Genomic DNA, 16,770 nt, shown 5'->3' with positions numbered 1-16,770 from the left:
TGACATCAGTAGTGGCGAAAATGCTCGAGTCCATTATAAAAGATGTAATAGCAGAGCACTTGGAAAACAGTGACAGAATCGGACAAAGTCAACATGGATTTACAAAAGGTAAATCATGCTTGACTAATCTACTGGAATTTTTTGAGGATGGAACTGGTAGAATAGATCAGGGAGAACCAGCGGATATGGTGTATTTGGACTTTCAGAAGGCTTTCGATAAGGTCCCGCATAAGAGATTTGCGTGCAAAGTTAAAGCACATGGGATTGGGGGTAAGGTACTGTCTTGGATAGAGAACTGGTTGGCAGACAGGAAGCAAAGAGTTGGAATAAACGGGTCTTTTTCCGAGTGGCAGGCAGTGACTAGTGGGGTACCGCAGGGATCGGTGCTAGGACCCCAGTTATTCACAATATATATAAATGATCTACACGAGGGAACTAGATGTAATATCTCCAAGTTTGCAGACAACACAAAGCTGGGTGGGCGTGTGTGCTGTGAGGAGGATGCAGAGAAACTCCAGTATGATTTGGACAGGTTGGGTGATTGGGCAGATGCATGGCAGATGCAGTATAATGTGGATAAATGCAAGGTTATTCACTTTGGTGGCAAAAACAGGAAGACAGATTATTATCTGAATGGCAATAGATTGGGAAAAGGGGAAGTGCAACGAGACCTGGGTGTGCTTGTGCACCAGTCGCTGAAGGTAAGCATGCAGGTGCAGTAGGCGGTTAAGAAGGCAAATGGTACGTTGGCCTTCATAGCGAGAGGATTCGAGTACAGGAGCAAGGATGTCTTGCTGCAGTTGTACAGGCCTTGGTGAGACCACATCTCAACTATTGTGTGCAGTTTTGGTCGCCTTATCTGAGGAAGGATGTTCTTGCCATGGAGAGAGTGCAGCGAAAATTCACCAGACTGATACTTGGGATGGCAGGAATGACGTATGAGGAGAGATTGTGTCAATTAGGCTTATATTCGCTCGAGTTTAGAAGAATGAGAGGGGATCTCATTGAAACTTATAAAATTCTAACAGGACTAGACAGACTAGATGCAGGAAGGATGTTCCCGATGGCGGGGGAGTCCAGAACCAGGGGTTGCAGTCTAAGGATAAGGGGTAAGCCATTTAGGACAGAAATGAGGAATTTCTTCACCCAGAGAGTGGTGAACCTGCGGAATTCCCTACCACACAAGGCAGTTGAGGCCAACTTATTAAATATATTCAAGAAGGAGTTAGCTATATTTCTTAAGGCTAAAGGGATATGGGGATAAAGCAGGGACAGGGTACTGAATTTTGGATGATCAGCCATGATCTCATTAAATGGCGGAACAGGCTCGAGGGGCCAAATGGCCTACTCCTGCTCCTATCTTCTATGTTTCTCTGTACCATTCCTGACCAGGAGCATAGACATTTTGAAGCATGTCACAGAGGATTGAGCAAGTGGTGTGGGTTGACAGGCCTTCCATCTGGGAGATACACCTCACTGCCACTCGTCACCTTCGCCAAATAGTTTGCGATTGAGAAGACTGTTTTTGGAAATGGAAACAATGGGCTCATTTCCCAGAGCTCTGAGCTGCAGTGCAGCGAAACGCTGAGCAACTTCAACACCTAGGAAGCATTGGTCTTTTTTAAAACGGAAGATTCAGTAGAATCGGCTTGTAGTGATTGTGCACATGTAACCTTCAAATCCCCGTTGCCGAAACCAATTTGTATAAAACAAGCAAGTTTTCCATTGGTTTTAAAGAAAGAAAGACTTCCATTAATATAACGCCTTTCACTACCTTAGGACATCCAAAGTGCTTCACCGCCAATAAAGTACTTTTGAAGTGTTGTCACTGTTGTAATGTAGGAAACGCGGCAGCCAAATTGTGCACAGCAAGCTCCCACAAACAGCAATGAGCTAATGACCAGATAATCTATTTTAATGATGTTGGTTGAGGGATAAATACTGATCAGTTTGTGCTGGGTTCCTATGATGCCCAGGGGGCTGCTCAATGATGACAGATGCTTTAAGCAGCCGATAAATCAGCTGCTCACCCTCTCCCGTCGCCCACTGCTCAGCTGTTTGAAGTGCTGGTTAGCTCAGAGAACTGGATTAGGACTAAATGTATAACTCAATAAAAAAAAAGCATCTGTTGTTTAAAAATACTACTAATAAGTGGAAAGGCCGAGGTGTGTGAGGGGAGCAGCTGATTTATTCGTCTCTTTAGTGGCCATCAGTGGTGAGCAGCAATCTACAGGAGGAATTAACCGTAGCGGTCAGTCGGTTATGGTGATGATTTGGGCTACTGGACAAATCGATCACTACAATCAGACTGCTATGTTCCATCTATTATAATAGAATGATGTAGCGCAGAAGGAGGCCATTCAGCCCATCATGCCGGTGCCAGCTCTTTGAAAGAGCTATCCAATTAGTCCCACTCCCCTGCTCTTTCCTCATAGCCCTGTGAATTTTTCATTTTTAGTGGGGCCAATTAGGGGCCAAAAAGGAACTGATCTTGTGAGGGCAGAGGGCATGGCTGAGGTCCTAAATAAGAGAATGCTGCCAATGTCACAGTGAAGAAGGAGGTAGTAGAGAAATTGGTTAGGATAAAAATAGATAAAGACGAGGCACTTAAAATTGGCAGTGCTCAAAGTAGAAAAGTCACCCGGTCAGGATGGGATGCATCCTAGGTTACTGAGTGAAGTAAGTGTGGAGATAGCGGAAGCTCTGTCTATAATCTTCAAATGCTCCTTAGATATGGAAGTGGTGCCAGAGGACTGGAGGATTGCAAATGTTACACTCGTGTTCAAAAATAGGGAGAGGGATAAACCCGGCACCTACAGGCCAGTCAGCCTAACGTCGGTGGTAGGGAAACTTTGAGACATTAATCGGAGACAAAATTAATTGGCATTTGGAAAAGCATGGGTTAAGGCTTGGTAAAGGCAAATTGTGTTTGACTAACTTTAGTGAATTCTTTGAAATAATGGAGAGTGTTGATGAGGGTAGTGATGTTATATATATGGACTTTCAAAAGGCGTTTGATAATGTACCACTTAATAGATCTGTTAGGAATATTGAAGCCCATGTGATTAAAGGGGCAGCGGCTGCATTGACTAAGGGACAGAAAGCAGAGAGTAGTGGTGAACACTTGTCTCTCAGACTGGAGTTCTCTGTCCTTGCAAACTACCGCCCCATCTGTAACCTCCTTTTCCCAGTGTCAGAAGGTTGTGGGTTCAAGTCCCACTTCAGAGACTTGAGCACATAAAGCTAGGCTGACAAATCCAGTGCAGTGCTGAGGGAGTGCTGCACTGCCGGAGGTGCTGTCTTTCGGATGAAACATTAAACCGAGGCCCCATCTGCGCTCTCAGGTGGAAGTAAAAGATCCCATGACAGTATTTCGAAGAAGACAGGGAGCCAATACTTACCCCTCAACCAACATAACAAAAACAGATTATCTGGTCATTATCACATTGCTGTTTGTGGGACCTTACTGTGCGCAAATTGACTGCCGCGTTTCCCAAATTGTAACAGTGACTGCACTTCAAAAGTACTTCATTGGCTGTAAAGCGCTTTGAGATGCCCGGTGGTCATGAAAGGCGCTATATGAATGCAAGTCTTTTTCTTTCTTTTCTCTCCAATGTTTGAATCCTCCAAACTGTACTGAAACGGCCCTTATCAAAGTCTTAAACGACATCCTGTGTGATTGTGGTAAACAATCCCTCCTCATACTTCTTGACCTGTCTGCAGCCTTTGACACAATTGACTACACCATCTTCCTCCAATGCCTCTCCTCCATCGTCCAGCTGGTTCAATTCTTATCTCTCCAGTCTTAGCCAGAGAATCACCTGCAATGGCTTCTCTTCCCGCTCCTGCATCATTACCACTGGACTCCCGCAATGATCTATCCTTGGCCCCCTCCTATTTCTCATCTATGTGCTGCCCCTCGGCGACGTCATCCGAAAACATAATGTCAGGATTCACATGTACGCTGACTACACCCAGCCCTACTTCACCACCACCTCTCTCTATCCCTCTGCTGCCTCTAATTTGTGTCACTGCTTGTCCGACATCCATTACTGGATGAGCAGAAATTTCCTCCAACTAAATATTGGGAAGACCGAAGCCATTGTCCTTGTTCCCGCCACAAACTCTGTTCCCTAACCACCGACTCCATCCCTCTCCCTGGCAACTGTCTGAAGCTGAACCAGACCATTCGCAACCTTGGTGTCGTATTTGACACCGAGATAAGCTTCCAACCACATCCGCTCCATCACCGGTCCGGCAACGCCTCAATTTTAAAATTCTCAACCTTGTTTTTAAATCTCTCTATGGCATCACCCCTCCCTAACTGTAACCTCCTCCAGCCCTACAACCCACTGAGATCTCTGCACTCCTCCAATTCTGGCCTCTTGTGCATCCCCGATTTTAATTGCTCTACCTTTGATGGTCGTCCCTTCAGCTGCTTAGGCCCGAAGCTCTGGAATTCCCTCCCAAAACCTCTCCGCCTCTCTCCTCCTTTAAGACTCTCCTTAAAACTTACCTCTTTGACCAAGCTTTTGGTCATCTGTCCTAATATCTCCTGATGTGACTGTCAAATTTTGTTTGATAACGCTCTTGCACTGCGTTAAAGGCACTATATAAATGGAAGTTGTTGTTGTGGAGGGAAGCGTGCAGTGGCGTTCCCCAAGGCTCGGTGTTGGGACCACAGCTCTTGATATATATTAATGACCTTGGGTATACAGGGCATAATTTCAACATTTGCAGATGACATGAAACTGAAATGTAGTAAACAGTGAGGAGGATAGTAACAGACTTCAGGAAGACATAGACGGACTGGTGAAATGGGCAGACACATAGCAGATGAAATTTAACGCAGAGAATTGTGAAGTGATTCATTTTGGTAGGAAGAATGAGGCGAGGCAATATAAACCTAAATGGTACAACTTTAAAGGGGGTGCAGGAACAGAGAGACCTGGGGGTGTACGAGCACAAGTCTTTGAAGGTGTCAGGAGGACAAGTTGAGAAGGCTGTTAAAAAAGGCATATGGGATCCTTGGCTTTATAAACAGGCACAGAGTACAAAAGCAAGGAAGTTATGCTAAACCTTTATAAAACCCTGGTTAGGCCCCAGCTGAAGCATTGTGGTCAATTCTTGGCACACACTTTTAAGAAGGATGCCAAGGCCTTAGAAAGGGTGCAGGGGACATTTACTAGAATGGTACCAGGGATGAAGGACTTCAGTTACGTGGAGAGAGTAGAGAAACTAGGGTTGTTCTCCTTAGAGCAGAGACGGCTATGGGGAGATTTGATAGTGTTCAAAATCATGAAGGGTTTTGATGGAGTAAATAAGGAGAAACTGTTTCCACTGACAGAAGGGTTGGTAATCAGAGGATATAGATTTAAGGTAATTGGCAAAAGAACCAGAGGTGACATGAGGAAAAAGATTTTTACACGAGTTATGATCTAGAATACTCTGCCTGAAAGGGTGATGGGAGCAGATTCAATAATAACTTTCAAAAGGGAATTGGATGAATATTTGTAAAGGAAAAAATTGCAGGGCTCTGGGGAAAGATCAGGGGAGTGGAAGTAATTGCATCGTTCTCTCAAAGAGCCGACACAGACAGATGGGCTAAATGGCCTCCTCTGCGCTGTATCATTCTATGTTTCTAAGTATATTCAATTCCCTTTTGAAAGTTAGTTACTATTGAATCTGATTCCAGCAACCTTTCCAGATTATATGGGTTCATCACGAACAGAATAGGAAGCAGCATCAATTGGGGATCGTGGCTCCTGAATTATAATTAAAGACCCTGTATCGGGAATTATGGAGGGAATGGGGAGCAATGTGAGTCCTTGGATTGCATTTGTGACTAACAGCGGTTGATCAATGGGATTTCATGAAGTCTTGTTGCTGTCCATCAGTACGAACACATGAGAACTTTCCAGATTTTCCAGGGACTGCAGCAAGTGTTAGATGTGACAGCTGAACCTTGATGACAGGGGAATCAAATTCTTGTAAATGTTTAGCTACTTAGAAACTTATTTTCTTGTTCCTATTAATGGACCCTAGCAGTGCCTATTATATCACAGCCAACTTCTCATTCTGGAATTAACAGTGAACTTGTGCCAAGAAGACATTCTTGACAAAGTGGTATCTTCCATGTAAAGTGTATGATGGAACTTGGTTGAAAATAACCCAATTTATTGACTTTTGTATATTTGAGATAAGTATACTTATATATTTTTTAATACAGTCAAAACGAAAGGGAAGAATTTGAGGGCGAATTTAAGCAGAAGTATGAGCGGGAGAGGATCATGCTGAGCGAAGACAACAAGAAGTTATCAAACGAACTCGATAAGGTGAGGCTGCCCCCGCGATCTGTCTGATATATTGTGCCCCGTGTGGTCAGCAATTCACCGTAGCTTTGAATTACTGAAGGCGGTTGAGGATTGGATGGAAAGGCTTTTTGACTCCCCATTTTGAATATTTGTAACGGTTGATCTGGGTCTGCAGCTTTTGAAATATGGCTGTTTTCTAATATCCAACTGCACTTTTTTGTGCGCTGTTTTGAATGTGAAATAATTGACCCAGGATTGGTCTTTTGTGACTGATTTACATTTACGTGATGATTTTTAGATGGAAAGATCATTTTTTACAAGAACGTCCTTCGAGATATCAGTCTGGGGGAATCATTGCATACAGCATGTCCACTACCCATTCATGTTTCTGCACTCGCTCCATGCCCAAACCCACGAGGACTGTTTATTTTTTAAATGTTAAAGCCAACCCCTGCAAGATTCTTGCTTAGCACAGATACTCTTATTTCTCAACGTGTTGGTGAGACATTAGCACCTTTCCTTTATGAAAACCAGGGCACCTCAAATTTGCATCTAATAAAGATTATGCTAAACTTGTATGTCTCAATGCAAAATTCATGAAGCTATAAAAAGTAACTCCTCATTTGAATAGATTTCACAATCAGAATTTAAAATTCTATACAATTGGGGTTGATGACTTAGTCAAAGATACCATTTGTTTCAATCTGTCGCCCATAAGCTGGATGTATATTCCTGGTGTATGTCTTTTAGCTGAGCTTCAAGGTCCATCTCAGTGAGAGTCCAGTTCACGTGCAATTGCAATGAAGTTGCAATTGACGTGTTCTACAAGGACAAGTTTGGGGATGTACTGCAGAGGGAAAAATCACTAGGACTTGAGCACATAATCTAGGCTAGTACTGCAATGCAGTACTGAGGGAGAGCTGCAATGGTGGAGATCCCATCCTTCAAATTAAACCAATGCCTCACTTTCCTGTTAAAGATCCTGTGGCATTATTTGAAGAAGAGCAGAATGATGATCTAGATCCTGGCCAACATTCCTCCAACACCCAAAAGCATATTACTGTAACTGGTTAGTCAACAATATAAATGCAAGTCTTTTTTTATTACCTGTTCCTGTGATGTGGACAACACCGACAAGGCTTTATTGCCCATCCCTAGTTGCCCTAAGGCTATTCAGAGTCAACTATATGATGTGGGATTGGAATCACATGTAGGCAGTCCGGGTAATGATATTTTTTGATTTGCACCCTTCGTCAGAATTCATAACCATTCTAATTAAGGGCACACACTGGATTGTCGCATCCTGCACTTTTTCTTTACAGGCACTGACTGATCGGTGTATTTGTAGCATTCACTGTTTTTATTCTCTATGGAACTATACTGTGCCTGGGCAAGGAGTCAACAATCTGCGGAGGGGGTGGCAGAAAAACTGATGAAGGAAGAAAATAAAATCAAAAAAATCATGTACTACTATCTGAAAACTCTCAAATAGACCCTTTGTCTTCTGAATGTGCCTTATCACACACTGAGCTACCATAACACACAAAGAAATCTGTCTGTTTACAGTGCAGTTCATCCTCTACTTTTCATCTATATTTTAAAAAAATATTTATATGCACACCTTTCCTTCCCCAAAACGTAACTACTTGTCATGATTTTTGAGTGAGCTTTTATGTTGACATTTCTATCAATATTTCAAGTCCATGTTTATCATTTGAATTCCCTAGTGGTTATGATTCAAGCCTCCACCCTATAGGTGGTGGTGTGACAGTTCCCAGCAGCTTGGGTTTTAGTGCCACCACCAGTGAATCTTCTCCATCCTGCAGCAGCCTCTCCCTTTGAATTTCCTCTAGGTTCTCAATATCTGGAACTTGAATCTTCCTGAAGCCTCACTGCTCGAGTACCGTGAGCAATGCTACGGGAGATTTACTAGTAAAGAATTATTGGGCAAATGCCCAGAACCATAGAGGATGTGCTGAATATCTTCACGTTTTAGGTATCCCACAGTGTTCCAAGCTCTTCATCCTCCTAGGTGTACTGTGGAGCCACATGAAAATTTCAAATCCACGTTCCCGTTATTTTGCATGTATCTCAAGTTCTGATACTAAGAGATCTCGGTGTTCTGATTTGGATTTACCCACCAACGAAGTGCTAGGAACAGCCCTGTGCAAACCACACAATTCAAACAGAACAAAGCAGTGGATAAAAAAATTGAGGAGCAGGTAGAACCGCGTTACTTTGGCTCTGAGGGACTGCATTGCTAGGGCTTGGTGGCCACAGGTTGGGCACCTGCTGAGGTAGACCATTGAATCTTCCCGTACTCATGAGCTATATCTTGCTGCGACCAATGCCATATCCCTCTAAATTTAACCAATTAATGTTGTTACAGCTGTAGAGTGAGGAGCGGAAATAATCCTGAGTATCTGAGTGAGTAATATATAAACAGGTTAATCACAACTCTTGCTCTTGCTTTCATGCAGCTCACGGGCATGTTTGAGAAGCTGAATGCGAGCAACAAACAGATGGAGGAAGAGTTACGGGACCTAGCTGACAAGAAGGAATCTGTTGCACACTGGGAGGCCCAAATCACGGAGATCATCCAGTGGTTAGTGTCTTTATCTTAGCTGTGTGCAGAGTAAGACATGTTGGTGAGCAACACTGGAGAAAAATGCTGATGATACGATTCTTTAAGGGTGCTTTTATTCTGCAATTGTACAGTCAGCGCGAAGCAGCTTCACCGTTATAATGTAAATCCAGAGGTTGGGGGGGGGGGGGCGGGCTCACTTTATATTTTAGAATGTACTGGAGAGCTCCAAAAGTTATTACATGTTAGACAGTTGTATAAATTATTACATACCTGAAAAACTCAATACTGTTCTGCAGTTCATTACACATTGTAGACATCTATAATTCATTACACACAATGTATCTCTATAGTTCATTACATGCTGTAGAGTTCTACAGTTTTTAAGCATTATAGAGTTCTGTAGTTTATTACATTCTTTGTAGATGGTGGAGAAGCTTTGAGGGGTCAGAAATACCCAGCTGCTGACTAGCTCTTGTAGCCGCAGTCTTGATATGGCTGGTCCAGTTTAGCTTCTGGAGAATGGTGACCACCCCCTCCCCCACCCAGGATTTTGATGGTGGGGAAATTCAGAGATGCTGGTGCCATTGAAGGATAGTGGGAGGCAGCTGGGAGTTTCTTGGTAGAGATGGTCATTGTCTGATGAGCTTAAGCCTGAATGTTGTTCAGGCCTTGCTGTAGACTGGCATAGCCTACTTCATTATTGGAGGAGTTATGAATGGAGCTGAACACCGGAATCATCAGCAAACATCCCCACTTCTGACCTGATGATGCAGGGAAGGTTATTAATGAAGCAGTTGAAGATGGTTGGTTCAAAGACACTACTCTGAGGAACTGGGGCAGTGACAATTGGCCTCTGGCATCCACGAAATCTTCCTTGTGTCAGGTATGTCTACTGCCAATGGAGAATTTTCCCTTTGACCCCCATTGACCTCAGTTTTGACAGGGCTCTTTGGTGCCATACTCGGTCGAATGCTGCTACTTTCAACTCTCCTCTGACATTCAGCTCCTGTGTCCATTTCAGAATTAAATCTATGATGAGGTCTGGAGCCGAGTGGTTCTGGCAGAACCTGAACTGAGCATCGGTGCGTAGGTGCTGCTTGATGGCACTCTTAATGACTCCTTCCATCACTTCACTGATGGGGAAGAGGCTGATTGGGCAGTAGTTTTCTGGGTTAATTTATCCTTTTTGTGGATAGGCGCACATAGCTAATTTTCCACCTTGTTGGGTAGATGTGAGTGTTATAATTCTACTGGAGCAGCTTGACTAAGGGGTGGCTAGTTTTAGGTCTATAGCTGAGATGTTGTAAGGGCCCATAGCCTTTGCTGTGTCCATTGCACTCAGCCGCTTCTAATCATGTGGAGTGAACCAAGTTGGCTGAATGTTGGCATCAATATCTTCAGCTTGGGAGGAGGACGAGTAGGATTACCCACTTGGCATTTTTGGCTTAAGTTGCCTGCAAACACTTCCTTCTTGCCTCTTTCACCATGCTGGTTTCTGCCTTGGTCGAGGATGGATTATATTCATGGAACATCCTTCTCCTGTTATTTGTGTGATTGTCCACCACCGTTCTCGACTGGATGTGCTGGAGGGCTTTGCTCTAAAACATTGGTTTGGGACCACATTGCCTTGCCCTACAGCCTGCTTCTTTTTATGTTCAGCCTGTGTTGTAACTTCAAGAGGTTGGTACCTCATTTTAAGGAATGGCTGGTGCTGCTTCTGACCCAGCTTTTACAATCTGCATTGAACCAGGATTGATCTTGATAATGATTGAGGAGCAAAGGATGTGCCGAACCATGAGGTTACAGATGGTGGTGGTATACAATTCTGGTGACCTGCAGTGCCTCAACAATGCCAAGTATTGGGCTACCAGATATGTCGTTCGTCTTTCTCACTGTGGAGACAAGACTTTGCTTTCACAAAGACTGGGTAGTATCACATGTACGAATGCTAGTATGGACAGATATGCCAGTGACACTTAGGTTGCTGAAGTCATGGTCAAGTAAGTTACTCCATCGTGTTAGTTCCCTCACCACCTGACACAAGCCCAGTCTAGCAGCTCTGCCATTTGGGACAGCTTGGTCAGTGGGTGTACCACTGAGCTACTCGGACATTGAAGCCACCCAGAGTACATTCTGTGACCTTGGTTTCCTCAGAGCTTCTTCCAAGTGATGCTCAACCCCGAGCTGGTCTGATTTGTCAGTTATGAAGAGACTGTAGGCTGTGATCAGGAGTGTCCTTGGCCTTGTTTGATCTGATGCCATGGGATACAGCATCAATTTTGAGGCGTCCCAGGGCCACTCCTACCTGACTGCATACCACTGTGCCCTCCCCTTTGGTGGTTCTATCCTGCCAATGGGGCAGGACATGCCCATGGGTGGTGATGGAAGAGTCTAGGATGTTGGCTGATAGATATTACTCTGTGACACCAGTTTCCAGAAGTTAGTAAGGAATACTTTGCAGGGTTCCTAGGCTGAGTTTCCCCAAGCCTTGTCTTGATATATGTACATTCCCTCATTCTAGAGACCCAATCACAGGGACAGTCTGTTTCTATCTACTCTGTCCTGTCCTTTCATAATTTTAAACACCTCTATCAAATCACATACAAATTCCCTCTGTTCTAATGAAAACAGCTCCAATTTCTGGACTTTCTTCATATTTGTGAATCTGAGCTGTACCTTCCCTGTTGCTTCAACTTCCTATATTGTGGAGCCCAAAACTGTGGTCTTTCTTTATTTCATTGCTGTTTGTGGGAGCTTGCTTTGTGTAAATTGGCGACCGCATTTGCCTACATAACTATAACTCTACTTCAAAAAGTAATGAATTGGCTGTAAAGCACTTTGGTGCATTCTGAGGACATGAAAGGCTCTACATAAATACAAGTAGTTGTTCTTCTTAAATTTAATTTATATTATTTAAAGGAAAGAAAGAAGGAATTTGCATTTATATAGGGGGAAAATTTTGGTTGCTTTGCGCCTCCCGTTAGTGCCCTAAGAGGGCGCTAATGGGGTGCAAAGCAACTAGCACCCGTGCGCGGTGATGTTTGTGCCGCTCGTGAAATTGACCAGACATTTTGCGGCGGCACTAAACGCTATCGCCACGATCTCCTGCGCCCGCAGATCGTGACGTCAGTTGAGCGTGCAACGCCCCGGTAGCGCCCCGGACCGGATATTGAGTGTCGGCCCCTGCCTTTCCACCTGCAGCTAGCAACAACAGGTTGAGGGGGATGTTTTGCAGTCAGGAAGGGACGGGGGAGCGCTATTTAAAGGCGACCGCTTCCTGCCATTTTTCGTCGGTGACACTTTTGCACCACTGATTCTGAGAGAGAGAGAGACTGCAGGAGAGATTCAACGCTGTGTGAAGGAGTTTTTGGGTACTGAGCAGCACTTTGCAGGTTCATTTTGATTTGCCCTTCCTTGTATTGATTTAGAAGAGACTATGGGGGCTGCACTCTGAGCTCTTTCCCTGGGCCTCTCCATTGTTCTTTCCAGCAGATTTGATGTACAGGTCTCTCCAGGCTGAGGTTCAAGACTGCAATGAGCAGGGTGTGGATGGAGAGCAAGATCGACCCTCCCCTTTAAGAACTGGCCGGCGCCAGTGTGTCTGTGTTTCATTGCTGAGTGACATCACATGAGCTTCGCCGGCACTCCGAGGTAGCGCCTTGCTCCTCGGCGTTAGCGCCTTAAGAGAGGTGTGCAGCGCCTGATTTAGCACTCCAATCACCTCCAGGGGCGATGGAAGCCAAGTTTGCAGAGGCGATAATTAGCGCCAGGCACTAAACTTTGCGCCAGGCCAATAATTGCGCCCCAAACGGGGTGATACCAAATTTCTCCCCCAGAGCGCCTTTCTTGACCTCGGGACGTCCCAAAGCGCTTTACAACCAATGCAATACTTTTGAAATGTAGTCACTGTTGCAGTGTAGGGAATTTTGTACTGTACGTGTCTTTATTCCTGTGCCTAGGCCGACTGTCACATGTTACCCTGAAATAATGTTCTGCATTTCACACTGCAAAGCTGTTTGTGGTTCTCTTCATCTGGGCTGTGCAGTATTCAGAACAGCGAGAAGCCCTTTCCCTTTGCTTTTCTCCGCACTACCTCCCCCTCCTGGCCAACAGGAGAGTGCTTCTCTTGGTGAATTGCTCTGCCACTTCAGTCAGTTAGGGATGTGCCTTGCCAGCGACGCCCACACCCCGTGAACGAATAAATCAAAACAAAAATCCGACTACAAAATAACGCAGCTGGTAATTATTCAAGGAGGTTTGCTAAGCGTATCTCGTCAGATAGCTGGCTGATACCCTGTATCTAGGCTCACCCCTGAAGCATGACTGCTTCGCAAGGTGCCCGAGGCTGTCAATGTCCCAGTTAAAGCCATCATCAGGAGTCGAAAGGAGAAAATTGAGGTATGGGAGGAAAGAAACCAAAATTCTAAGCAATTTAATGTCCATCCCCCTTCCCATCTATTTCTGTCAATTTAGAATTGGGGCCAGCTTTTTCAAACACTGAGCGCTAATGATCTGATTAGAGGAATTGGCTGGAAACAAGCATCTAAAGGTAACCTGAGAAATTAGTCGTCAACCTTGGCTGCTTCATTGATCTTGTCACATCAATCCCATTCACAGCCAGATTCAGTAACACCCCCCACCCCACTCAGCCATTCCCCCTTCCCCAATGATATATCTAACAATCGGCATTGGACCAAAAATATACAGGAGACAAACGGAACAAACGGACTAACAGGAAATAAAAACAATGCAAGTAACGCTGCTCTCTCTTAAAGGGATACCTAAGCTGTGGCCTTAATGTTCGCCCCCTCTTGTTAGATAACTGCAGCAATTCTGGTGACCTACATAAGCTAAATATACTAAAACTGCCCTAACATCCTAGCTGAGGAGAGGATGTGTGAAGGTGAAAGACTAAAAGGAGGATTTTTAAAAAAATCTCCCAACAATTTTTCTTTGTGAATATACTGCCCTCCCCATTTTTGTTGAAACGTGCAGAATTTCAGTTTGGTGTTAAAAGAAAGCTGCATGTTGGTCACGGCCTATGTTGAGTTTGTGGATGGTTTTTAACATTGTTCACGCTGGCTTGGCCTCTGCATTACTGGCAGAGGTTTAGGAAATGAGCCTGCTCTTTAGTGATGCACATTTTGTGTGAGTCCCACAGAATATAATGTGCACCTCTGCACAGGGGATTATCCTAATGTGGGATTACTGGACCCGATCCAACAGAAAAAATAGCAGTCTAGCCAAGTGAAAACAGATGTTCGACCAGCCGCTGAGGGGGGGTGGGTGGGAGGGTGCTTTGTGGTGATACTTATTATATTTGAGGTTTTACTATAAAAAAAAACAAACCTGTAAGTTCACTCCAGTCGACTTGCATTTCTTGTAAGCGTGATATCTATCCTCTTGCGAATTTTCAAATTAATTCTGATCGCCTAAGTGAAACCCTTTTCATTGAGCTGCTCACTTGCTTTGAAAGCCCTCTGTCCAGTACTGAGCTCTAGTGGAGGCACAGAGGCTTGAATTCTCCCGTTCTATTTGGATTGGGTGTTTTTAACCAATTAAGTACTTGAAATGTTTCTTTTATTCTGAGAATAACTGCATTTTATATTTCCATATATATATTATACTTCAACATAGTTGCGGTGAGATTACTGGACCTGATCCAACACAAATAATACTGACTGCACTTCAACGTAATTCATTGTACGTGAAGCATTTTGCAATGTGTTAAGGTGCCATATAAATGCAAGGCTTTGTTTCTTTGCAAAGCCTTCATGTTGGAACAGAAGGCCAGCACAAATAAACAGAACATTTCGGGCTAAGTTACAACATTGGAAATTCCTGCATTAATCCTACATTCTCGGAATTAGTTTTATTACAGGTGTTTTATTTGGCAAGATGGGAGTGTGAGAGAACTGAGCCCAGAGGAACGTTATTTTTATCGTCATAGTAACCTAGGTGGTCTAAATAAGTACTTTAACTGGAGGAATAAAAAATGTCTAACCATCCTTCAAAGTAATTAGGAGAGGAACGGGAATGTGATGAAAAGCACTCACTTCGCCACAGACCCCATTTGCTTTTTGCTAAATTACATCTCATACTAGACCTTATAGAATCATAGCATGGCTACGGCACAGAAGGAGGCCATTCAGCCCGTCGAGCTCGTGCCAGCTCTCTGCAAGAGCACTTCAGCTATTCCCACTCCCCTGCCCTTTCCTTGTAGCCCTGTAAATTTCTTTCCTTCAGATACTTATCCAACTCCCTTTTGAAAGCTGTGATTGAGTCTGCCTCCACCACCCTGTGCATTCCAGATCCTAACCACTCGCGCGTAAAAATGTTTTTCCTCATGTCACCTTTGGTTCTTCTGCCAATCACCTTATATCTGTGTCCTCTGGTTCTCGACCCTTCTGCCAATGGGAACAGTTTCTCTCTATCTACTCTGTCCAGACCCCTCATGATTTTGAACACCTCTATCAAATCTCCTCTCAACCTTCTCTGCTCTAAGGAGAACAACCCCAGCTTCTCTAGCCTCTCCATGTAACTGAAGTCCCTCATTCCTGAACCATTCTTGTAAATCTTTTCTGCACCCTCTCTAAGGCCTTCACATCCTTCCTAAAGTGCAGTGCCCAGAATTGGACACAATACTCCAGTTGAGGCCGAACTAGTGTTTTATAGTGTTTTATAAAGGTTCATCATAACTTCGCTGTTTTTGTACTCTATGGGCTGGATTTTGATTCAGGGGCGAGCTGGGGTTGTGTAATCCGCATTTCGTGTTAGCCACCCGATTCTAAATCGATGTGGGAGAATGATGCGATTTTAACTTAATTGGCCAATTGAGTTCCAGCGTATGGGAACCCATGGCCAATGAGTTTTTCCAGTCTGAAAGTCGCCTCCGATGACGTCATCATTGCTGCTGCATTTAAGGTCTGCAACAAGCCTTGCTTCTTCTGCAGACTGCCAATCTTTTGGCCTTTGCAGTGAGAGGGTCCTGGAGGAAGAATGGCCAGCCAGAGACCTAGGTATGTTCCCAGGTTCGATGACGTTGCCCTGCAGGCTTTAGTAGAGGGAGCAAGAGCACATAGAGCTGCTCTTCCCTTCTTCAGGGAGGAAGAAGCCTCCCCAGCAGACCAAGGCTGTGTGGATCCAGGTGGCAGAGGAGGTCAACTCATTGTCAGTAATCCGCAGAACCTGGATTCAGTGCAGGAAGAGATTTCATGACCTGCGCACTGGAAAAGTGAGTATGACTTTCCCATCACCCTCAATCTGATCCCCATTGCCTTTCCTCACCAACACTCAGCTTTAGCAATCTCTTCCTCCACATCCCACTTGACACTGACATCCATGCACCCTTACCCATTCCCTCTCTCTCTATGGTCACATTCACCTAACTATTCGACTATGCAGCCCTCACACTCCCTATCACTGTGATGCTATGAAAACAACTGACAACACACAGGGAGGGCCCTTGGTCTTGCCACCTCACTCCATCTTTGTCTCCTTCTAAGCATCTATGCTATGGATTCTCTACACTGACTCCTTCATTCTCACTCAACCTCCACTTGACTCCCTCATTGCAGGAAAAGAGAGCTCACAATAAGAGAGAAAGAGCGAGGACAGGAGGAGGGCCACCCTCAGTAGCCCACCTCACCCCCTGGGAGGAGGCGGTCCTGGAGATCGTAGGAGTGGAGGACGAAGCGCAAGTGGGGGACGGACAGACGGGTGCATCACAGCAAGCTGGTGACAGAATAGTTTTCCATCTCATTGACATTGCATGAGTCGCTGATAATGAATCTGAAGCTCTAACAGATGGACTTATGATCATCTGCAATATTCAATGTGCATGTAACCTTGGCATCACATCACTGACTC

The 16,770-nt window shown here is 44.6% G+C and overlaps 1 protein-coding gene across 10 annotated transcripts in view; it reads left to right on the top strand.

Annotated features, from left to right (window-relative positions):
* LOC147113118 (serine/threonine-protein kinase MRCK alpha-like) overlaps positions 1-16,770 on the top strand; it is a 705,238-nt gene that overhangs the window by 564,160 nt on the left and 124,308 nt on the right. For all 10 annotated transcript variants that reach the window (XM_085997998.1, XM_085997999.1, XM_085998000.1 and 7 more), the window contains 2 exons: positions 6,230-6,335; positions 8,795-8,919. In XM_085997998.1, the coding sequence (XP_085854124.1) occupies positions 6,230-6,335; positions 8,795-8,919 (231 nt within the window). The remainder of the gene's footprint in view (positions 1-6,229; positions 6,336-8,794; positions 8,920-16,770) is intronic.

Source organism: Somniosus microcephalus, chromosome 9 (genome assembly GCF_052327205.1).
Source record: "Somniosus microcephalus isolate GS21.2 chromosome 9, FLI_Smic_1.0, whole genome shotgun sequence".
Classification (NCBI taxonomy): domain Eukaryota; kingdom Metazoa; phylum Chordata; class Chondrichthyes; order Squaliformes; family Somniosidae; genus Somniosus; species Somniosus microcephalus.
This window is presented reverse-complemented; position numbering and strand designations above follow the sequence as displayed.